The 20,833-nt window shown below is 40.2% G+C and overlaps 1 protein-coding gene across 1 annotated transcript; it reads right to left on the bottom strand.

Annotated features, from left to right (window-relative positions):
- Positions 1–610: 610 nt before the first annotated feature.
- scarf2 (scavenger receptor class F, member 2) lies at positions 611–20,401 on the bottom strand. Its single transcript, XM_072432595.1, has 11 exons — positions 20,092–20,401; positions 18,835–18,893; positions 18,651–18,752; positions 18,041–18,560; positions 16,501–16,719; positions 16,181–16,309; positions 15,395–15,498; positions 13,901–14,015; positions 13,502–13,599; positions 4,700–4,864; positions 611–3,333 (listed from the first exon to the last, which is right to left on the bottom strand). The coding sequence occupies exons 1-11, from the start codon at positions 20,199–20,201 to the stop codon at positions 2,129–2,131; spliced, it is 2,826 nt and encodes a 941-aa protein (XP_072288696.1). The 5' UTR covers positions 20,202–20,401; the 3' UTR covers positions 611–2,128.
- Between the last annotated feature and the right edge of the window lie 432 nt (positions 20,402–20,833).

Genomic DNA, 20,833 nt, shown 5'->3' with positions numbered 1-20,833 from the left:
AATCTCACGGTTCCAAATGTGTGGCAATTTCCATATGCCACCACATCCTTTATTTAGCCGTAATTAGTCTCAATTCTCTTTTAACATTTGTATTTCTTTCTCTTTCTACTGACGGTCAATGATTTTACTTTTTAATGTCAACATTTCAGGGCATTATTTGATTTGTCTGGCAGATTTCATCAATACTCTCTCTTTCTGATTGACCATCTGTTTGCAGTTACTTATCACATGACTTACACATCCACACGTTTATCCATTCATCGTGCTTGTAAGCCAACACTGGTCATTTCCAACTTCTCCCCTTCTTCCGCCAAGAACACATGATGGGCTCCTTAGTACAAAGTTTCCAGTGTTTTTGCCATGAAAGGAGCTCTTGTCCCTGTTCCTGAAAAAGCCAAACCAACAGTCCCTGGTTCCTCGGGCTCTTTGAAACTCTGCCGTGACCGAACTGCTCCACAGGGCTCCACACGACACATCACAGTCTCAGTCAAGTTTGAATCAGCGTTCTTCTCTCTCTGAGGAGGATTTATAAACAGACATATTCCACGAGTGTTGGTTCAGGACCGAATGACAGGAGGACATGCAGGAGCCAAGCGATTCGTTCAAAGAATTCAGTATATTGTATTTTATTCCAAATAAGTAAATAAAGAAACACTTGTTCAATACTCATGAAAAATATAGTTGCAAAATCACACATACTAAATATTCTATACAGTTGTTTTTGCAGCTTTCAGGCCCAACACAGGCCAGTCAGACGAAGAGTAAAACTTGAGTTTGTATGCGTTGGATTGGACAGTGGCATCAAAATGTACAATCTTTGATGTTTTTACAAATTTTGGAAATAAAAAAAAAACAAAAACAGGAATGACAATGAGGTTACAGATTTCCTGTGCAGCTATTAATGCCATATAATTCCACTCTGCGTCATGCAGTTAGTGTTGGACAAACAATAACATCAACAGAGGACAATTACAAAGCCCATGTAAACTTAACAGGAGAATGCTTGTACTTGCTGTCCTGGGGTTTTGGTTTCTGAGCACAAAAAAGTTCCATATTCCATAAAACCAAATATACCATGAAAGCCAGTTCATTCATTGACAAAGGTAATAAAAGGTCATATAAGCACAGCTTACAAACTAAATAAAAAAGTACACAATGTACATTGTACACCCAAAATAACTAAATGGTGGTACCTTGAGAAAAAATGGAGCAAAAAGTTTGCATCCAAGCATTGGCTTTATGAACTACTTTCAAAATAGTTCTTCAACAAAAGAAAAAAAGAACATTCATTTATATTGTCCAAGAACAAAGGACAGTATGGTACCATTAAGTTTTTCTAAGAAACTTTTGTCAAACTGTGTCAAAGGCCACTGAAATACGTTATAGAAACATATAACTGCTGCATTTGTGGGTCACATTGCATAAAAAGGTAGAGTGGTTAAGGTGATGGGTAAAGTAGAATGCAGTAGCTTAGAATTTACTTTTGGTTTAGTGGTTTCACTAACTGAATGAAGCATACAGTAAAAGTGCATTCTGGTGATTTGGTTTTGAAGGAGGTTTTCAATCCCTCTATTTCCTGAAGATCAAAGGGATTGTTTGGATTCCAGCAAACCATGAATGACAAAGAAAAAAATACAACCCAAAATCTCAAGCTGAAAAGCTTCAAACAAACATGATGCTCCAAGGAATTTAAACGGATCAAAACAATTTACCCACAGAAGTAGTTAAAACTGTCCAAATGTGTAAACTATTTACAAATAAAATGGAAATAAGGAACAAAATCCTAATTTTGAGAGAAGAGGATCTACTTGAGCATTTTATCCATAATCTTTTATTGCAGAACACGTGGAAAACAGTGGTCGTCAAACAGCTGACCATAATAAGCTCTGGGGTTTGTGTCCCTCCTTGCTGCCCTTGCAGTATGCAACTGATTATAGGATGGTTCTTGTAACTTAATACAATGCTGCAGAGATATAAGTGTATTAATGAACCGAATTAATGAACTAGTACAACTTTCTTTTAGACTCATCTTGTACTCACATCACACTCCAAATAGCCTCAGATTCCCTGTGAGAGAGGATTTGGAATCCTGTCCAAGTAATATCCATAGCAAGCTTAGTCAAGAAGCTCATTTCACAATCTGTGGCGGCATAATGGCCGTCTTTTGTTGCGGAGTCTTAGTTTCCGATGTTTCCAGAGTACCATCTTTGCCCTTCTTTCTGGGGGGCTTTTTGATGGGAGTCTTCTTGAATGTGGAGTCCGACGTTGAGTCTCCTGCCTTTGAGCCGTTCAAGTCCTGCTTCTCCGGGCTCTTGGGTTCAGGGCTCTCATTGTCTGCTGTGATAGGCACTACCATCTTCTGCGGGCTGCTGGTGGTGGGCAGCAGGGGTTTGGTTGAGCCCTGCTGGGCCGAGCCAGTAGATGAGGTCCTCTTGGCTTTCTGAGGAGGAGTTGGCTTCTCTCGTGTTCCTTTGGGAGTTGAAAGCCCATTGGTCTTGTTTAGGCCTGTGCCCTCATTTCTGTTGATACTTTGTGTTTTCTCTTTGAGCTGAGCGGCCAAAAGCGTGGCAGCCTCAGAGTTCATATGTGGATGGATGACTTTGGGAGGCTCTTTGGGAACCTCCTTCTGAGTTTCAGCACTTTTTTTCTCAGGAGAAGAGGTGTGGAAATAGCTAATTTTCTTAAGTGCATTCTGGACCACACCGTTGATATGCTCAATGTGGCTTGGGCTGCTGTGCTCATCTCCAGATTTCTTACCCCGCAAAGGCTTGTGTTTGCTTGGCGAACTGTTAGCATCCACCTCCTTATTCTCTTTTTTTATTAGTTCTCTGTTCTTCTCTTTCATCTTCTGACGCTCCTCGCGTTTTCCCGAGCCATCACTGGGGCACCTACCCTTCTTCTCCTTTGGTACCGAAAGTGATTTAGCCTGCTCCTCTGGCTGTGCGGACCCTGTAGCATTTCCATGGATCCAGGACACTTTTGGCTTGGTGGATGGATCTGGTGGGCGAGGTTTTGGTTTTGGTGACGGAGGTGGTTTACCGTTGCGCTTGGCGTCAGGTGTGGGAGTGCTGTCTCCATCTTTGCCGCTGCCCTCGTCCTCTTTAAACCGCTTTGATCCACGGGCGATGCGGGCGTACAGCACTGCAGAGGTGGAATCAGAGCCACTGGTGGAACCCTCACTGGACTCACAGGCCTTTAGTGGCTGCTTCTCAGGTTTGATGGTGCTGGTGTCCTTCAGGGAGGTGTACTCTCCCGCATCCTCTTCATCGTCAGCAGGGGACTTCTCTGCTGGTGGACTTGGGCTGCACTTCTCCTTGCTCTCATTTACAGACTCTATGAAGTGGAAGAATGGGTGACAGTTATTTCTCTGCTTTGTATTTATTCTTTCAATTTATTCATTCCACATAATTTGACCAACCTAAATTAATAGAATCCATTTTACATAATCTAATCAAATATTTAACAGAGCGTGTCAATAACTTGTCAGTATGGTTTATTAACACTGAACATTGAACTGCTTAACCTTTTAGTGAAACAGTTGGAAGAGGAAAAACAATTGCTTAGTATTTAAAGTGGGAGCTAGCACATCACTTAAAAATAACAGGTATTCATTTTAATTCATTTTTTAAACTAATAATTTCATCTCGTTATTTCAATTTGATAATGGTGCAAATCAAATGATAATGCTTTCTCTAATTGAAGGGCAGCTATAATAGTCTTTACAAGGGTTATATAAGAGAGATAATTGTCCGCAGGCAGGAAATGAAACATATTTTTTTGTAATTGCCCTAAACCTATTTTGAAAAGTTTTTATTTAATTAATTCTAGATGCATTATCATTAATACATTAGCCTGTTTAAAATAATATACAGTCATAATGTAATTTGTATGAGTGAAAATGTAAATTGAGACGTGACTCTTTCCACAAATGAAAAGTTCACATCAGAAAGCTACAGACAGTGAGGAGCTTTAGCAGATGCCATTGTTTTATATGAATGTTATTGGAAACAGATATCTGGAGAGGTTCAAGTGCTGATTAGTAAACACATTAAAATGGGAGCAGAGCCAATGCAGCAGATGCTATCACATGATATAGACACATTTAAAAAGCTTTGGAGTTCATCCAGAGAAGAGCTGAAGTTTAGTCACAGTTTGGATTTGTCAAATGCTTGCATGACTCTTTCATTTCCTGTTTATGCTCAAAGCAATCCTAGATTATTCAATAAAAATCTTGCTCCTCTAAGTAATTTTCCACACATACAAAGGTTTTCATTTAGTGAATTATTCAGACTATCAACCATGTTCATTTTTATAATGATCTGCTGTATAGGCTTTTGTGTTAACCGGGTGCTCTTGTAAATTAGAGCTTGCTCTCAAGGGCTTCTGTATAAATAAAGGTTACTAATCAAAATAATACACTCTGATTAAATAGGTTTCCTTCTAAAATTAATTTGATCAATTATTGTAAAATTATGTTTATTTTATGAATTGATTACAATACCTTGGCATTTGATAACGTTATATTATGAATAGTGGAAATAGCATCGTATAACATCCATCCATTTAAATCTATTTCAAATGAGTGAGTCTAAGTTTACAACGACAGATTAGTCCATCAGATTAGTGTTTAGGTTTGCTCCTGTGTGTCATTCCCATCTAAAACAGCCCGTCCTGTTTATTTGTCAGACTGATGACTCACCTTCATGGGGCACGCAGAACCCCGGCCCCTCGTCTCCGCTGCTCTCAAAGGACGACAAGGACTCTTGGGAGGACCAGGAGGAGGGGGAGGGCTGGCCCACCGCGGCTGAGGACGGGGGCTCAATGAAGCTGCAGTTGAAGGTGTTCTCCGGGTCATGGTGGGCTACTGAGAACAGAAAACAAACGCACAAGCCAACAGGTCAGTCAGAGGCTACTGGACCAGGTTACAAGAACAACAGTCTGTTCCCACTCACCACTGCTGGAGAGTCAGTTGGTTTAAGTGAGTCTGCAGAAATTGTGGCTTTGTTGCGATGCCACGGTTGGAAAATAATGAATCGGGGTGCCACTTTATAATAACTACACTTGCTGGCTATAATAATGTTTGCTTGCTTTCTTAAAATATTCATTGAATAGCAGCACCTCCTCTTAGAAAATGTGTTGCTCTGTGCTCAGATAAAATTACTCGAGCCACTAAATCTAGCTCATAAGGGGAGAATGCAGCGTTCCAAAATGATTGATTGTTAAAATGAGATTATTACTGTATGTGCTGTATTTAAAACACTTTGAGAAAAAAATGGCTTTTAGAAAGGCAAGTTTGTACCCATGAGTAATAAATGTGTGTATTTACAAGTGTATATCTGATTGTGTTTGTGCATGTGCAGGATGGTGGTGTTTACTTGTTTTAGTAGTGCTAGATCTAAGGGTGGGGTTATTTGTTAGCATTGATATTAAATTAAATAGCATGTACAAGGAGAAGGTCAAGTATCCATTTTAAATTCAGTTTTTGTAGAATGTAACATTAACCTGCCCAGGGATGACAGACGGAGATTAGCATATTTTGCTACATCCCGGTACGGCATCTTTCCTTTTTTTGTCAATAGAACATTGTACAGTCCCTGTACAAATAGATTTTTTTGGTAAGCATGAGCATTTAAGTTAAAAGAGAGAGGCTAGAAAGATGGCTGAATTAATAAGAAGCTCTGTGGGTAATGATTTGAAGGTTTTACAGACAGTGACTCATTGCTTATTTTCAGAATTGAATAATTAAACCATGATAGTGTTTATAATAATCATATTTTGACTGAGGTAATTAGCAGTAATTAAAGATCGAGGTGGAGACAGCGCTTCTTGGAATGGGACAAAGATGAGAATACAGACGTCTTGAGTTGACAGAAGGGGCGGAGCATAGAAACACTTTTCACTTTCTATAAGAGTTTGGGATTTGTGCAATAAAAAGTTCTAATATTTTGTAAACTACTATTGAGATGAGCTGAAGGTAGAAAAATAAAGAAACATAGGATTTATTGTGTAAGATTCAGATTTCAGATCTATTCAATATTAATGTAATTACTTGTCATGGAATTAGACATACACCGATGCTATTCCTTAACACATTGAGAACACAATTCAACCTAGAATATGAAACGACACAGAAACATCAGACATTTGTGTGGCATGCATGGGAGAAAACGCGGGGACTGTGTCAGCCAAGCCGTTGTAAGGAGCCTGGCTGACCCTCCTGCGTCTCACCCCCGCGTCTCACATAGTTTTTTCCCATGCTGGTTGGTTTTATTAGATATTCTGGAATAGGCGGGTCACATTTCTCATTGGTCAGCCTCACATCAAGGCACTTGGTATTTTTCCGTAGAGATCAAGCCTTGGGTAAACATTACCCAGACTCGTCTGGGTTATCACCCCCCCTCGGGTAAACATCCTTTGGCCATCTTTACGATACCTTCACAAACAAATGCAGTTTGTCACACACCCGTTCTTCTCTTAGACTAATGATGCAGATAAAATATCACTATTATGCAGATAAAATACATCACAGAAATATACTCATATATTCACATTTTATCACATTTCTTGACCATTGAAACAATGGTATTCACTAATTTAACTGTTTTCTCTGTAACTTAACACATTTGCATTTCCCCCCACAATAGGAATAATATCCAATTCCTTTCCATTGCCACAATATAAATACAAGCTGGCCAATCATGTTATACATTTTCTATGGGAGAGACTCAATGTATGCTCACAAGCCCAGTTTACACACACAGAAAGAACAGTCTCCCTACTATGCATTATGTATGCTTTCAACTGGAAGCAACTCAATTGTCCAATCTGCTTATTATTTAATCTAATCAACTTGCATCTATAGATTTCTGTAAATTGGAATTGGTCACACACGCATACGGACACTATACAGCTTTGCAATTAATCAAAACAATGACAGATTATTATTTGGAAGGGGTTTTTGAATCTGGTCCAGTGTCATTAAAGTCATGTGGTTTTGAGGTCAGACTTTGGAGGAAGACATTTAAATACTATTTGTGTTAAATGGGACAAATTAAAAGTAGTTTATGTCCATGAAATATTCACTTAAAGCCATTTGTACTTTATTTTTGGAAAAAACATATCCAATCAAGAATCGAGATCGATCAACATGAGAAAAATAAATAGTGATATTTAAAAAAAAAAACAATCCCCCATATCTCCAGTCCCTAACAGACACAAACCCACACACCTCCACACACACACACACACACATACATACAATTAAGCAAGTTTAAACCTTTTTTCATATTTATATGTCCCAAATGTGTGCATCATTGGTCATTTTTACACATACAATACATGATTTGTATATGAAAACATTAGATGATGACTACATTCTACATGGTTTTAAGTAGGTCAAAGTTTCTGACGCAAAAAAGTCTTCAGACAGTGCATCATCGAGTTGACCTGCTGTGGCCAGCTGTGGTTTGTGTGGGGCCTCTGCGGATGACCCTTCCCTCCCTGGTTTGAACAATGCACTTTTGGGCGTTAACGACCTGACCAAAACGACTTCATATGGGTTTGTTTATGTCGCTAAAGAGGAATGGGTCATCTACTGGTTTCAATCACAAGAATAAAAATCTTTCTTTTAGACGGTAACTGAAATTAAATTGACACAAATTAATTTGCTGGCGGGAAAGTTGTTTATGTGGAATGTGTTGCTGTATTTACAAAAAGATGTCTGGCTCGATCTGATGTTTAGTCTGTTATTTCCCCTAACCATTCATCTTCTTCTTGCTAAGTCACTTCCTGAATGACCGCTGCCTCTAAATTTACAAGGCAATCAAAAATCTAGGTCACAAAGCTTGTGCAGATGGTTTTAAATATACAGCATTTAGGGAACTTAACGATAACAAACAGTAATATTAATTTGCCTTTTGAATAGCTGTATAATCCAGTCAAGAAATATATTAAGTTTGGGGATTAAAATATGCTACAGAAAATACACACACTCACAAGCACATCATTGTTAGATTTCCATGCTTCTTGGTGGACATATCGTTCATATAAATTCATTTTCTGGAGACGGATCCTAATCTAAACCCTAACCTATTATATAACCTATTTTTAACCAATATTTGGACTTCATTTTATGTCTACTAATAAAGGAATTGCATTGTAGGAACCTGATTTTTGTTCCCATAAAGGAAGCGGGTTTACATGACCGACAACAACAAACATACACTCTTTTTTGCATGTTTTTTTTAAATATGTCACGCCTTATTGCACAGACAAAAACAAGCATTTTTGTAAACTTTAGTGGGGTCAAACTTCCAACTAAAGACAACTCAAGATTACAGGGTCAAAGTGCCTGAATTATACTGTCCATGGGTGTTGTGTCTGTAATCGGGCATCATGTAGCCTCTTAGACAATAGTAAACAAAGCATAACCATTTGTTTCCACCACTGGATTTAAGTTGTTCTGGAGTCTCCATTCTTGTGAGTAAGAAATGAGGAATGCAAAACAGCCGACCAATGCGTGGCCTCCAGTCGAGTTAGTCAACAAGCTAACACATGGGCATTTGGCGACATGGCATGTACATACTGGTGAACAACTGCTGCCCTTGAAATCTGCTCCCTGGGCTCCGACTCGAGACTCTTTGGAGGCTGCTGCACAAAAGGGTATTATTGACTCGCCCCAGCTGCAAAGCAACCCCTGCACATTTGCTAAGTGAAGAAATGCTTTTACAGACTTGTAGCAGAGGTGGTATCGAGCCAATGAGGTTCACTGCTATACTTAGATACAATATAGAAATCGGGATAGAATGTCAAAGATCGTCCGTTACTGCAGAAATCGACCATGTTTGTGGTGTGCTGCTGTGCTAAACGTGCGTAGAGCTATATTAGCAAAAAACAATGTAAAGTGTACACAAGTCTATAGTGTTAGTGTTAATACTTTTTAATAGTTGCTTGCATCTTAAAATCTCCATTGGTTTAACATTAGACTAACAAAAAATTCTATGATGTGTGATGGCACAAGCTCGAGCTCTATATTGAAAATTGAGTAACACTTTTTAACGCACAAGTAGTCAACTAGTGTGAGAGGACTAAAGCCTCATGTGAAACACACAAATAAGTAATATTATAACATTTAAAGACAGTGAACAGGCTTGTCATATTCACAGTTTGTGGCCATGGTATAACCACATTAAACAACTCTTTACGGCACTTCATAGAGGAGCAATTGGTACGTTCGAGAAAACGTCTTTTATTGAGGAGATTCAGAACAGAGTGTTTTTGACGCTCGCAGGGGAGAGGACTTTCCAACTTAATGATGATGATTAATCAAACTAGCTTGAATGAATCTAAAGGCAACTCCAGGTATATTTTTGGAGGGAACATGGTTAAAAGTTCAAAAAAACAATTTTGCATAATATGTGTCTTTTCAATGCTTCCATAATAACTATCGGTACACCTATTACATTTCCTTAAAGAGCATGACCAAAGACTTAATTCATAATGAGCAAAGGAGCAAATACTAAAGGAATGTAATTGATTGTGTAATACTGATTATTTAACACTTACAGGTAGATTATATTGTCTAAAATAGACAAAGCTAAAACTAGACCAGTGTATGAGAAAAAAAATATGGTTGTTTGAAAATACATTCAAAATAATCCCTTATCAAATGTAAAAGCTTGGAAAACACAACCAGATTTCTTTGCCCATCAGACTGGTATAAACAAGACATCAAAAGTTCAATTATGTTTACTTATAAAACTGCTGTTTGTATTGTATTGTACCTATAAAGTATATTTCTCTTCTGTTATTCACGCTGATGTCTTGGCGTTTTAGCAGGCAGCGCACAGCAGCACAACACACAGCATAGTGGAACAGCAAACACATTCGTAATCCAGCAGAACTTTCATTTGAGAAATAAAAGCGAAAAAGCAGGTGCTGCTATTGCACTGATCCGTGGGGATGCATTTGTACACAGCGGATGCAAGAAATATCAAACATAATTGTGTAGGGTGTGGAATAAATAAGCTTAGAGTGGAATGTTGAGTAACCAAAGTGGCAAAAACGAGAATAGCTAGAACTCTGAAGCTATCTGTAAGTAAATGTGGTTTTCTCTGCATCGTTTCTTCTCTGCAGTCTATAAAGGACTTTGCCTCATGCAGATAAATCACACTTCTGACACACTCTGGGGTAAATTTGACCACTTCCTGTTTCCAGCACCAGTGGGCCTCCTCAGGAATGTATGTACACAAGCGAGGAGACCAACTCAGACACTGTACACGCTTCTGTGGGTAACAATCTAAACAGAACAAAACCAAAAAGTAGTAAAAGGATAAAAGACGTATGCAACCATTCAAGCGGACACGTTTTGATATTCAAATAATGCGTTTTGTTCCGTGGATAATCGGATATTGATAGGGAAAATGGAAGAGGATGCTGATATCTCTCAGTTTCAGCAAGCTTTCTTATGATAGCTCCAGCAAAATATCTTAACAAAGACTCTGTGTCCCACTGTTGTATATTTGCTGTGCTTGTATGGAAACATTGGAGCTTTTAAAACAATCAGCAGGATAAGTGAGGAAACACATGCTGTTTAGACATAAAAATGAAACCAGGTCAGCATATTTTAACCTCTTACACAACTTTGTCAGACCCCCACATGGCGTGTGAATAAAACCGCAAGGCAGTTTTCGGGTGTTAATGTTGGTCTGTTTCAAATAAAACACAGGGACTTAGCATGAGCAGACTATAGATTGTTTATGTTTCAGGAAGCTATTGTACAAAGCTAAAGCTAATCATGAAGGAGGGGAAATCATCTACAATATATTGCCATTGTTGTTGTTTTGATGGTATGATTGGCAGAACATTTGATATCATGTCTCTATTAATAAAACTGTTGTAAAAAGAGTTCATAAAAAATAAAAACAAACAGAAACTTGTGCTGTAACCTTGCGAACAATGGCTGAGAAAAGATGACATTTTTGCATTGTTTTATCCAATAACTTTTTTGTGCAACACTGGGCAATAAGACAACTACTTATTATGATTTATTTTTTGTATTTTATTAAAAATAAATGTAAAATCTTGTTCGATATTTTCAATAATGTCCTTAACATAAACACATTTTTAGTCATTCCAGTCATTCAAAGTCTGACCGCTACAACAATCATTCGTAAGGTTTTGCTGTGATCATTGATAATTAAATATCAATTACATTTGATTAATTGTGTGTCTATTTCTTGTTGTATAGTACTTGAACTCAACCTAGACATTAACAACGTTGGGGTTTTAGCACATTTCTGAGGGACTGTCAGAATATGGTTTGGTTACATATTGAGTCATTTGTTTTTCAATATAGCTATATAGATAACCATCATAACAATGGAAAAATCCCATTGCAAGCTCCCATCCCACGCTCTAGTCTAGCATTGCTGTATTGTTATCCAACCAATAAAGTTCCAAAATTTTAAATACACCCTGCATATTTTCCTTGTTTCGCATTGTCGGTGTAATCCCTCATTCGTCCAGGCGTGTTCCATAGTAGAAAAAGCTTCAGTTGTAGTCATCTGGACTCAGTTTGCAAAAATAGACGTTTCGACTCTCATCCAAGAGTCATTGTCAATAAAAGAATTTAGGTCGAGAACTCCGATATTAATACTGTTCTGTGGTAAGACCCGCCCATTGGGCGGAGCCTTCCTGAAGTAGAAAGAGTTGTTTGTTTCAACAGAAACTCCCCCCTTGTATCTACCGAGCTAGCCTATTCAGAATCTTAATGGGCTATTAGAAACCTCTTTGTCTTTGTGAGACCCTGGCTCAACCACCCTGAGTACCTGATTAGCATCTAAATGTCCTGGTCCTGGTCCTCTACCTTTCCAGGGGTTCAGTAACCCATTATAAATAACAGGAAGATTAAACCTTAGCCCTCCATTTCTGTTTAAAGAAGGTCTTTCTTTTTTAACAAAAATAGCTTCCTTAACTCCTCTTTCAAACCATCTTTTCTCCCTGCTTAAAACCTTCACCTCACCGTCTTCAAACGAGTGATTAGAGGCTTCAAGATGGAGATGCACGGCACTCTGAGGTCCTGAACTTGTATTTCTTCTGTGCTGATAAAGCCTCTTGTGTAGAGGCTGTTTCGTCTCACCTATGTAACGTTCTTTACAACTTTCTTCACTGCATTGGATCGAATAAACTACATTGCTCTGTTTTTGAGTCGGCAACTTGTCCTTAGGGTGAACCAGTTTTTGTCTTAAAGTGTTTCCTGGTTTAAAATAAACAGGGACTTCGTGTTGTCTAAAAATTCTCTGCAGTTTTTCCGACAGGCCAGACACATAAGGGATAGAAACACCCTTCCTTCTCTGTTCAGTTTCCCTTTTCTCCTGCTTCTTGGTTCTCTTCACTCTGTTTCGCATTGTAACAGACCGTAGACCACAAGACCTCCACATGGGCCAGTGCGGCTGCTGCGTCCACACAAACAGTGCACCCTTTGATAACGCGTCACTCAGCACCAACCGGCCTCCGACTGCCACTCACTTTCTTTTAATAACAGTCTCCTCTACAGTCCCTGAGAAAAGCGCCCGGGTAAGGAGAAGCAGAAGATGATGGAAAGAGGTAAAAAGATGGTTGTAATAATATGAACACATGTATTTTGGGGTGCCAAGAATAATAAGGGACTGTAAAATTTGAACATTCCTTTGAAATGAAACCTCATATTTGCCTAGCAGTCACAATACAAGTTTCAACCCTATATTCACAATCTAAAGTACCGCTTTTGCTCTACGATACACCTACATGGATGCCATTTTAGTTTGTGGAAAGAAAATAGTACTTTTCAAATCATTTTCTTTAAAGGTAGGGTATATAGCCTGCACATAAAAGCCAATACAATCACAAATAAACCTAGGTGGCAGTGCCTTTCAACCTGCATATAAATAAAGGACATACATGTTTTACCTCCTTCAGTGTATATATATATATATATATATATATATATATATATATATATATATATTCTGGATCTTTGGTCTCATAAAAAAAAGATAAAGACAGTTTGCTCATTTCAGAACCTCATGAGCTCCAACAAGTCTGCACTAGCACTGATTATTGATTGAGCTCTTCAGTCAGCATTGCAACTGTTATTAGAAAAGCTACCGGTATATTTGATTTGATCATCTGGGGAGGCGGCAAGGTAAGGTTTATGAAATAAGCCTTACATACTCTCCCTATTTGTTTTATTATACCGTAGTGGTATTCATATTAGAAGTACTAGAAGTAAGGAATTGCAGTAGCAGCGTCAATAATATGAGTTAGAGTTTGAAATATTTTGATGGATAAAGAAACTATCCGTGCTCTCAATAATTTAGTCATTTTCAAATCAAGTACTAATTTAGTAACATACTTATACTTTGAAATAACATCACTAGTAGAAACAATATAGATGAGTACATAAAGTACAAGCCCCTCTGGCAGCGTGTGGTGGGCTTTGAGAGAGAGTTTGGAGGCTTACCCACAACTTTGGGCAGTTTCTGTCGTCTCAGTGGAATACGGGGGAGTTTTGTGCTGATGCGGCTGAAACGTCCACACAGGATCCGCTTGGCTTTTTTGCTGTTGGTAGAGTTGTCTTGGTTAGAGCAAATGGATGACGCCATGGAGGCACAAATGAATCGTTCTACAGGCTCATTAAGCCTGGACCTAAACCTCTTTTGAGGTGTCAGCGGCTGTTTGCCACTGTAATGTCAATATATGAAAGTACTTAAAATACAATTCATACACATTTATTCACTTAGCATCCCAGTGAGAAGCAGAAACATTTTTCCAATTATTTGTGTAACCGCCTATTGGGAGCTATGAACTCTTCCACTGTGGTAACTTAAGTGTAGCATTTATCTGAGCAGCAATCACTCACTTGTGGTCATCCTTGTGTCGACAGAGGCAGCAGCAGAACAGCACTGAGAGGAGGACAATGAGTAAGAAACCGACCAGGCTCCCCGCTGCGATCACGCCCATGCGCTGGTTAGGCTCTGAAACAAACCACCAGATATTGCCCTTAATGAAAGTGCCAAGTTGTTCAAGCAAGCTGGTAAAGTAGCATAACAATGCATTAGGAAACTTCAATGTCTTTGTTGAACAGTTAAATATAGGATAGTATAGTAACAGTAGAACTTTAATTAAAAAACACTGGTTTATTTATCTGTGTGACTCATATCTGATACCATGATGCAATTCACTCCAAACCCATGTTAATTGTGCTTTGACAACTTTACACCACTTAAACCCCACAATGATTGATTCGTTCTCCTCCCAAAACGTCAATCAATAAATCAAAGTTTATTTGTTGAGCACAGTTCATACAAAAGTAACTCATAGTGCTCAACAATAGAACAAATGTATTAAAATAACATCAAAGTTACACCCTTATGATAATAAAGGATTTATTGCAAACCACTACTGTATATGTGTCCAAATATATATGGGAAAGATATATATATATATATATATATATATCATTTGGTTTATAATAACACATCATTTACAAATATCAATGCATGTAACTTGAAGAACTGCCAAGTTTGAGTACAGCGGCCCCTTTTTTATTTGAGATCAGCTTTGTAGTAGTATTTATAGCTGTAGCAATAACAGACAATGTAATAAGTGAGTAAGTTATAGTAGTGGAGTGGATGAAAGTTAGGTCTGGTACTATAATCTATATTTGCATCTGCTGTGGCCTCAATACACAATTTGAATTGTGTCAAATAAAAATAATACAAAAAATAAATACAAAAAAATACAGCAATGATAGTAGTGGTGTTACAATAGTATATAGTATTATTACCGAAAAATATAATTAATACAATATTTCATTAAACGTTACATATTTTTACTTTTCTTCCTGTGCATGAGTGATATTGATTTAGAGTACCGAAAAATGCCATAAAAAAGCCGAAAAATCCCCAAATGTCTGTGAGAATGAACAGGCCAAGATGACACTAGAAGAATGTGCACATGTGACATTTAAAAACAACACAATCTTCGCTGCTAATTTAAAGTCCAACGAGCTTGTCCCAGCAATATTTCTCCTTTATTGCCTCAAATGTATTTTCTTGCCTTTCTGCCATCCTGCTCTATTTTCTTCTTCCTTCCGCTGGCTCTGGCTGGACAGGAAGACAGCCAACAAACACAGCCATAAAAAGGACATTGGTTACCGGCATGCATCTGGAAATACTATCAAGCACTTGTTAACGCTCCTCACACTGAACTGAAAAGACCTGTTTGTTTGCAATAGTGGCATCTGTCTTTTAGTTACAATTTTAAGCCGGTTTATGAGAGTTAAAATGACTATTTAGTCTGCGACTAGTTCCTCACATTACTATGTCAGACTTGTAAAATAGTCTTTACTTACGGAGATAGCAGGCGCCGGACTCAGGATCACAGTTCTTGGTGTTGCAAGAGCATGTTTGGTTGCAGTTCACTCCAAACTGGCCAGGTTTACAGGTCATATTGCAACTTGTCAAAAAAGGAAATAAAGCAAGACTTAATTTTGCACAAAAAACACAAAAACAGTCAGTATATGTATGGATGTAAATCAAAAATGTTTTTGGAAAGATATATTTTCAATGCGTGATATTTGCTATGCTTTCTTCATGTATGAAATGTATGTATCAATTCCATAATGTTCTCTAAATATATTGCATATAGGAAGAAAGCATAGCAAGATGCTCTTGCCTCCAAATAAGGAGCTCATAGGTTTTGATTCCATGATGTGATGATGATTCCCAACATCACATGATCTCTCTCTTTGTGTCCTTCCAGTGGATACTCCGGCCTCCTCCCACCTCAGCGTCCAATAGCATGCATGTGTTAGGTCAAAGTTGGCAAATCTAGCCCCTAGTGAATGAATGTGAGAGTGATTGGTGTTCTGTCTCTCTATGTCTCTGTGGGTAACACGCAGGGTTAATAGAATCTTTAAAAAAGATTATAATGATAAAATAACCGTTGTTTAACCAGGAGAGTCCCATTGAGATTAAAAACCTCTTTTACAAGGGAGCCCTGGCCAAGAGGCACCAGATACACAGTTACAACAAACGACATTGACAATAAAATAACTTAAGAAAACATTTGCACAAATTATTTTTTCTGTGCATAAAACTGTATGATGCAGTGGCTGTGTGTGTGTGTTCTGACTCACTATGTTCCATAAAAGCCTGCGTCGCACAGACATTCTCCAGTGACAAAATGACACATGCCATTGTAGCAGTGGCTGCAGTTGTTCTCGCAGTTCTCCCCATAAGTGCCGTTGGGGCAGCGCACCTCACACCTGTCATAGACAAGTCACAGACAAGTCACAGACAAGTGGAACCTCCTGATTTCTGTCATGTCATGCTGGGAGGATGAATTGTGACTGTAAATGCTACATTAGCTAAAGCATGAGGTCAAATTACAGGACACCAAAGACAAACATGCATTTTGTATGCTGTTTTGCAAACACCGTGCAATGATGTTTCTTACCTGTCTCCTATCCAGCCCGGGTTACAGTGGGAGCACTTGCCCTGTATGGGGTCACAATGGTGACCATCTTTACAGGTTGGACACACCTCTTGGCAGCTGTCACCAAAGAAACCCTTGGAGCAGAGCTGATCACAGCGTGTGCCATTCCATCCTCTGTCACATGTTACACAGCGCCCCTCTGTCACTTTGCACGGCTGCTGCCCTTTGCAATGTCCACACCTGAGACACAGGTACACAGTGAGACACACAGTTGCACATTGAGATACACAGGTAAACAGTGAGACACACAGCTACACAGTGAGACACACAGGTGCACAGTGAGACACACAGCTACACAGTGAGACACACAGCTACACAGTGAGACACACAGCTACACAGTGAGACACAGAGCTACACAGTGAGACACACAGGTACACAGTGAGACACACAGCTACACAGTGAGACACAGAGCTACACAGTGAGACACACAGGTACACAGTGAGACACACATGTACACAGTGAGACACACAGGTACACAGTGAGACACACAAGTACACAGTGAGACACACAGCTGCATAGTGAGACACACAGCTGCACAGTGAGACACACAGCTGCACAGTGAGACATACAGCTGCAGTGAGACACACAGCTGCACTGTGAGACACACAAGTACACAGTGAGACATACAGCTGCACAGTGAGACACACAGTTGCACAGTGAGACACACAAGTACACAGTGAGACACACAGCTGCACAGTGAGACACACAGTTGCACAGTGAGACACACAAGTACACAGTGAGACACACAGTTGCACAGTGAGACATACAGCTGCACAGTGAGACACACAGCTGCACAGTGAGACACACAGGTGGACAGTGAGATACACAGATACACAGTGAGACACACAGCTGCACAGTGAGACACACAGGTACACAGTGAGACACACAGCTGCACAGTGAGACACACAGCTGCACAGTGAGACACACAGGTGGACAGTGAGACACACAGCTGCACAGTGAGACACACAGGTGCACAGTGAGACACACAGGTGGACAGTGAGACACACAGGTACACAGTGAGACACACAGGTGGGCAGTGAGACACACAGCTGCACAGTGAGACACACAGCTGCACAGTGAGACACACAGGTGGACAGTGAGACACACAGCTGCACAGTGAGACACACAGCTGCACAGTGAGACACACAGGTGGACAGTGAGACACACAGGTACACAGTGAGACACACAGGTGGGCAGTGAGACACACAGCTGCACAGTGAGAGACACAGGTACACAGTGAGACACACAGCTGCACAGTGAGACACACAGGTGGACAGTGAGACACACAGGTGGACAGTGAGACACACAGCTGCACAGTGAGACACACAGCTGCACAGTGAGACACACAGGTGGACAGTGAGACACACAGGTACACAGTGAGACACACAGGTGGGCAGTGAGACACACAGGTGGACAGTGAGACACACAGGTGCACAGTGAGACACACAGGGACACATGTTAGACGTAGAAAGGAAGTCTTCACATTTAGTCTGTTCCTCACCTGTTCCTGCAGTTTTGCCCATAGAAGCCGGCTGGACATGGCTCTCTGCAGAACTTGCCCCTGTATCCTGGCGTGCAGGTACATGACCCATCAGCTGGGTTGCACTTGCCATGAATGCACTGACAGTAGCGCTCACACCTGGGACCCCACAGTCTCTCTCTGCACTGGCAGCGCCCGGTGAACTGGTCACATGGGGAGTTGTTACAGTTGCACTGGACGGCGCAGTTTCGCCCCATCCAGCCGGGGGTGCACTGGCAGCGTCCCGTCATGGAGTCACATACAGAGTTGATGCTGCAATAACAATTGTTGTTGCATTGGGGGCCCCAGGCCCCGGGGTGACATGTGCATTTTCCAGTGTCCTGGTCACACTTGCCCTTTTGACAGAGGCAGGCATGCTCACAGTTGGGGCCCCAGCGGTTGTGGTTGCAGCTACACTCTCCAGTCAGGTCATCACACTGGCCATTGGGGTAACAGTGACACTTCCCTTTACAGTCAGGACCCCAGAACTGAGCAGGGCACTCTTTTTCAGAAAGCACATTCAGCAAAGTTAGATATCATATACTTGGATCTTAACTGACCACAACAGATGTAAATACGGACAGAGACTTACTCGTATCACAGCTTGCTCCGAAATAACCATGTCGGCAGCGACATTCATTAGGCCTAACGCATACTTCATTTTCTTTACAAGTGAAGTTTCCCTCACAGAGAGCTATGGAAATCAAAAAAGAGGATGTTCTTCAAAACTTGTTTTATTAATATTTGGCGGTAAATTCTTCAGGTGAGGTACATACGTGTCAGGCATTCATCCCCCAGCTGCCCCCATCCACTGCAGCACACCACTCCTGGTGACCTGCAAAGAGCATTTTGACATAAAGAGAATAGAAAACCCCCCTGTTACACACACTGCATGGACAGAAGCATTATTTGAGCACATCATCTATTGATGAAAACTGTCTCAAACGCAGCATTACAAATGTCCCATTTGTCAGGCATATGCTTGCTATATCGCTATATTTGATTTGTCCGGAAGCCCCTCAACCCCTCTTGTTGCCTGGTGTGAGTGTGCATTTTCAAAAGCACATTTTGGCTCCGTTTTGGCTCTGTCGAGAGGAGATGGATGTTTCTCTTCTTCCTCCCGTGCCTGTGACCTCTGTGGGACCTCTCCAACACGTCAGCTTCCCCAAAGTGTTTGAAGATGGTGTTGTGCTTCAAGTCAGCCAGTGCAGATCAACAGTGTTTCTTTTTCCAGCCAAAAAGGCACGTGCTGCTGGAGACTCACAGAAACCTGATGCAATTCCACTTAGTAACAAAGAAGTATATATATATATATATATATATATATATATATATATATATATATATATATATATATATATATATATATATATATATATATATATATATATATATATATATATATATATATATATAATATATATATATATATATGTTTGCTTTTTTGTTTGTTTGAGTAATAAAGGGACAATGACAGATCACTGCTGCAACTGAAATTATGAAATTAAAGCATCATTCATTATATGATAATTATTGAACAAAACACACACACCTCATTAGACTCCAAACCTCTGTTTGAGTCATTAAATAGGCCTTGCATGTGTCCCACACAAATTATATAACTATAGCCAACGAACCAACTTTACAAACGCCTTCATGTCCCAGGTGCGCCCTCTACAGGTCAGTGCAAACAGCATGCTGCCAGACAGATGCACACATCTGCTAACACTATGGAAACTAGGAGGGAATTACTTGAAATTGTTATTTTTATGTCTGCACTATAAATAAACATAAGTAAACAATACACCAACAACATGCAGGAACTATAGTTAGGCCCTGCGCGGTTTTGTAACACGGGCCTCCACATTTTCACCAGAAACGCACCGCAACATGACTTCTACAATCTCTATTTCCCTGTTTAACAATTGACAATAACCAAAGAAGTTATGCTGCTGAGAGGGATTGATAAATGCGTGTTCGAAGGACACAAGACATTGTAAGCCTGCTTCCCTTGCAGTGTGACCCGCTCTTACCCGTGTGTTCTGCAGACATTCTTGCCTTTAGGGCTGAGTTCTTGGCTGAATGTGGAGCAAACGTATAGACAAACCACGACGACAACAGCTAAAAAGTTCTTCACATCCATTGTACAAGCAGCAGCATCTTTCTGGCGCTCTGTTTACTCCTTAGTTCATTTCTTCCCAACGGATGAAGTAATCAGGAAAGCGCAACTTTTCTGAGATAATCCTCAAACGCAAAGAAAACCAAAAATCCCTGGTCCAACAAATCTTTCAAAGGTCCACAACGAGGGGAAGAGCTGAAAAACTCCAACTCCAAAATGAGTGAGTTCCTGGTAAAAGTCAATCCAACGAACAGCAAAAGAGGTCCTCCAGCGCCACTGCGGGCCCCGCGCACATAACGGGGCAGAAGCAAATAGTTTCCAAATGAGACGCGGAGAAAAGCGCGTACAGCTGCAAGTCGTGTCCACACTTCAGCAGGACATACTCTGGTCCCTTGCTCTGTCCAAATAGAAGGACGCGGGCTGCTCCATAACTTTTGTCCTCTCGTGCGCTCTCAGGAGTGGCAGGAGGGAAATTCCTGATTTGTTACTCTATCTTTGGCTCTGTTCGCCATGCGTGCGCCACCAATTTACACGGGCTCGCGCGCAACAGGGGCCACAAGGGCTTTGTCTCCAACGGGAACCTGGAAAAACCTTTAGAAATGACATATTGTTGTATCATTGCACTATTTTTGGAATGTTATAAATGCATGTGTGAG

This window comes from Eucyclogobius newberryi, unplaced genomic scaffold, assembly GCF_026437365.1.
Source record: "Eucyclogobius newberryi isolate DKJ021-1_F unplaced genomic scaffold, fEucNew1.0.hap1 SCAF_6, whole genome shotgun sequence".
In the NCBI taxonomy this organism is placed as follows: domain Eukaryota; kingdom Metazoa; phylum Chordata; class Actinopteri; order Gobiiformes; family Gobiidae; genus Eucyclogobius; species Eucyclogobius newberryi.
The sequence above is the reverse complement of the archived record's forward strand: the minus strand, read 5'-3'. Positions and strand labels throughout refer to the sequence as shown.

Excerpts from the sequence above, each read along its gene's own strand:
- scarf2 (XM_072432595.1), bottom strand. The coding sequence starts at position 20,201 with ATGGATGTGAAGAACTTTTTAGCTGTTGTCGTCGTGGTTTGTCTATAC. Across the intron at positions 18,753-18,834 it reads GGGGGATGAATGCCTGACAC|CTCTCTGTGAGGGAAACTTC; the intron begins GTATGTACCTCA and ends TGATTTCCATAG. Across the intron at positions 13,600-13,900 it reads CGACACAAGGATGACCACAA|CAAAAAAGCCAAGCGGATCC; the intron begins GTGAGTGATTGC and ends CTCTACCAACAG.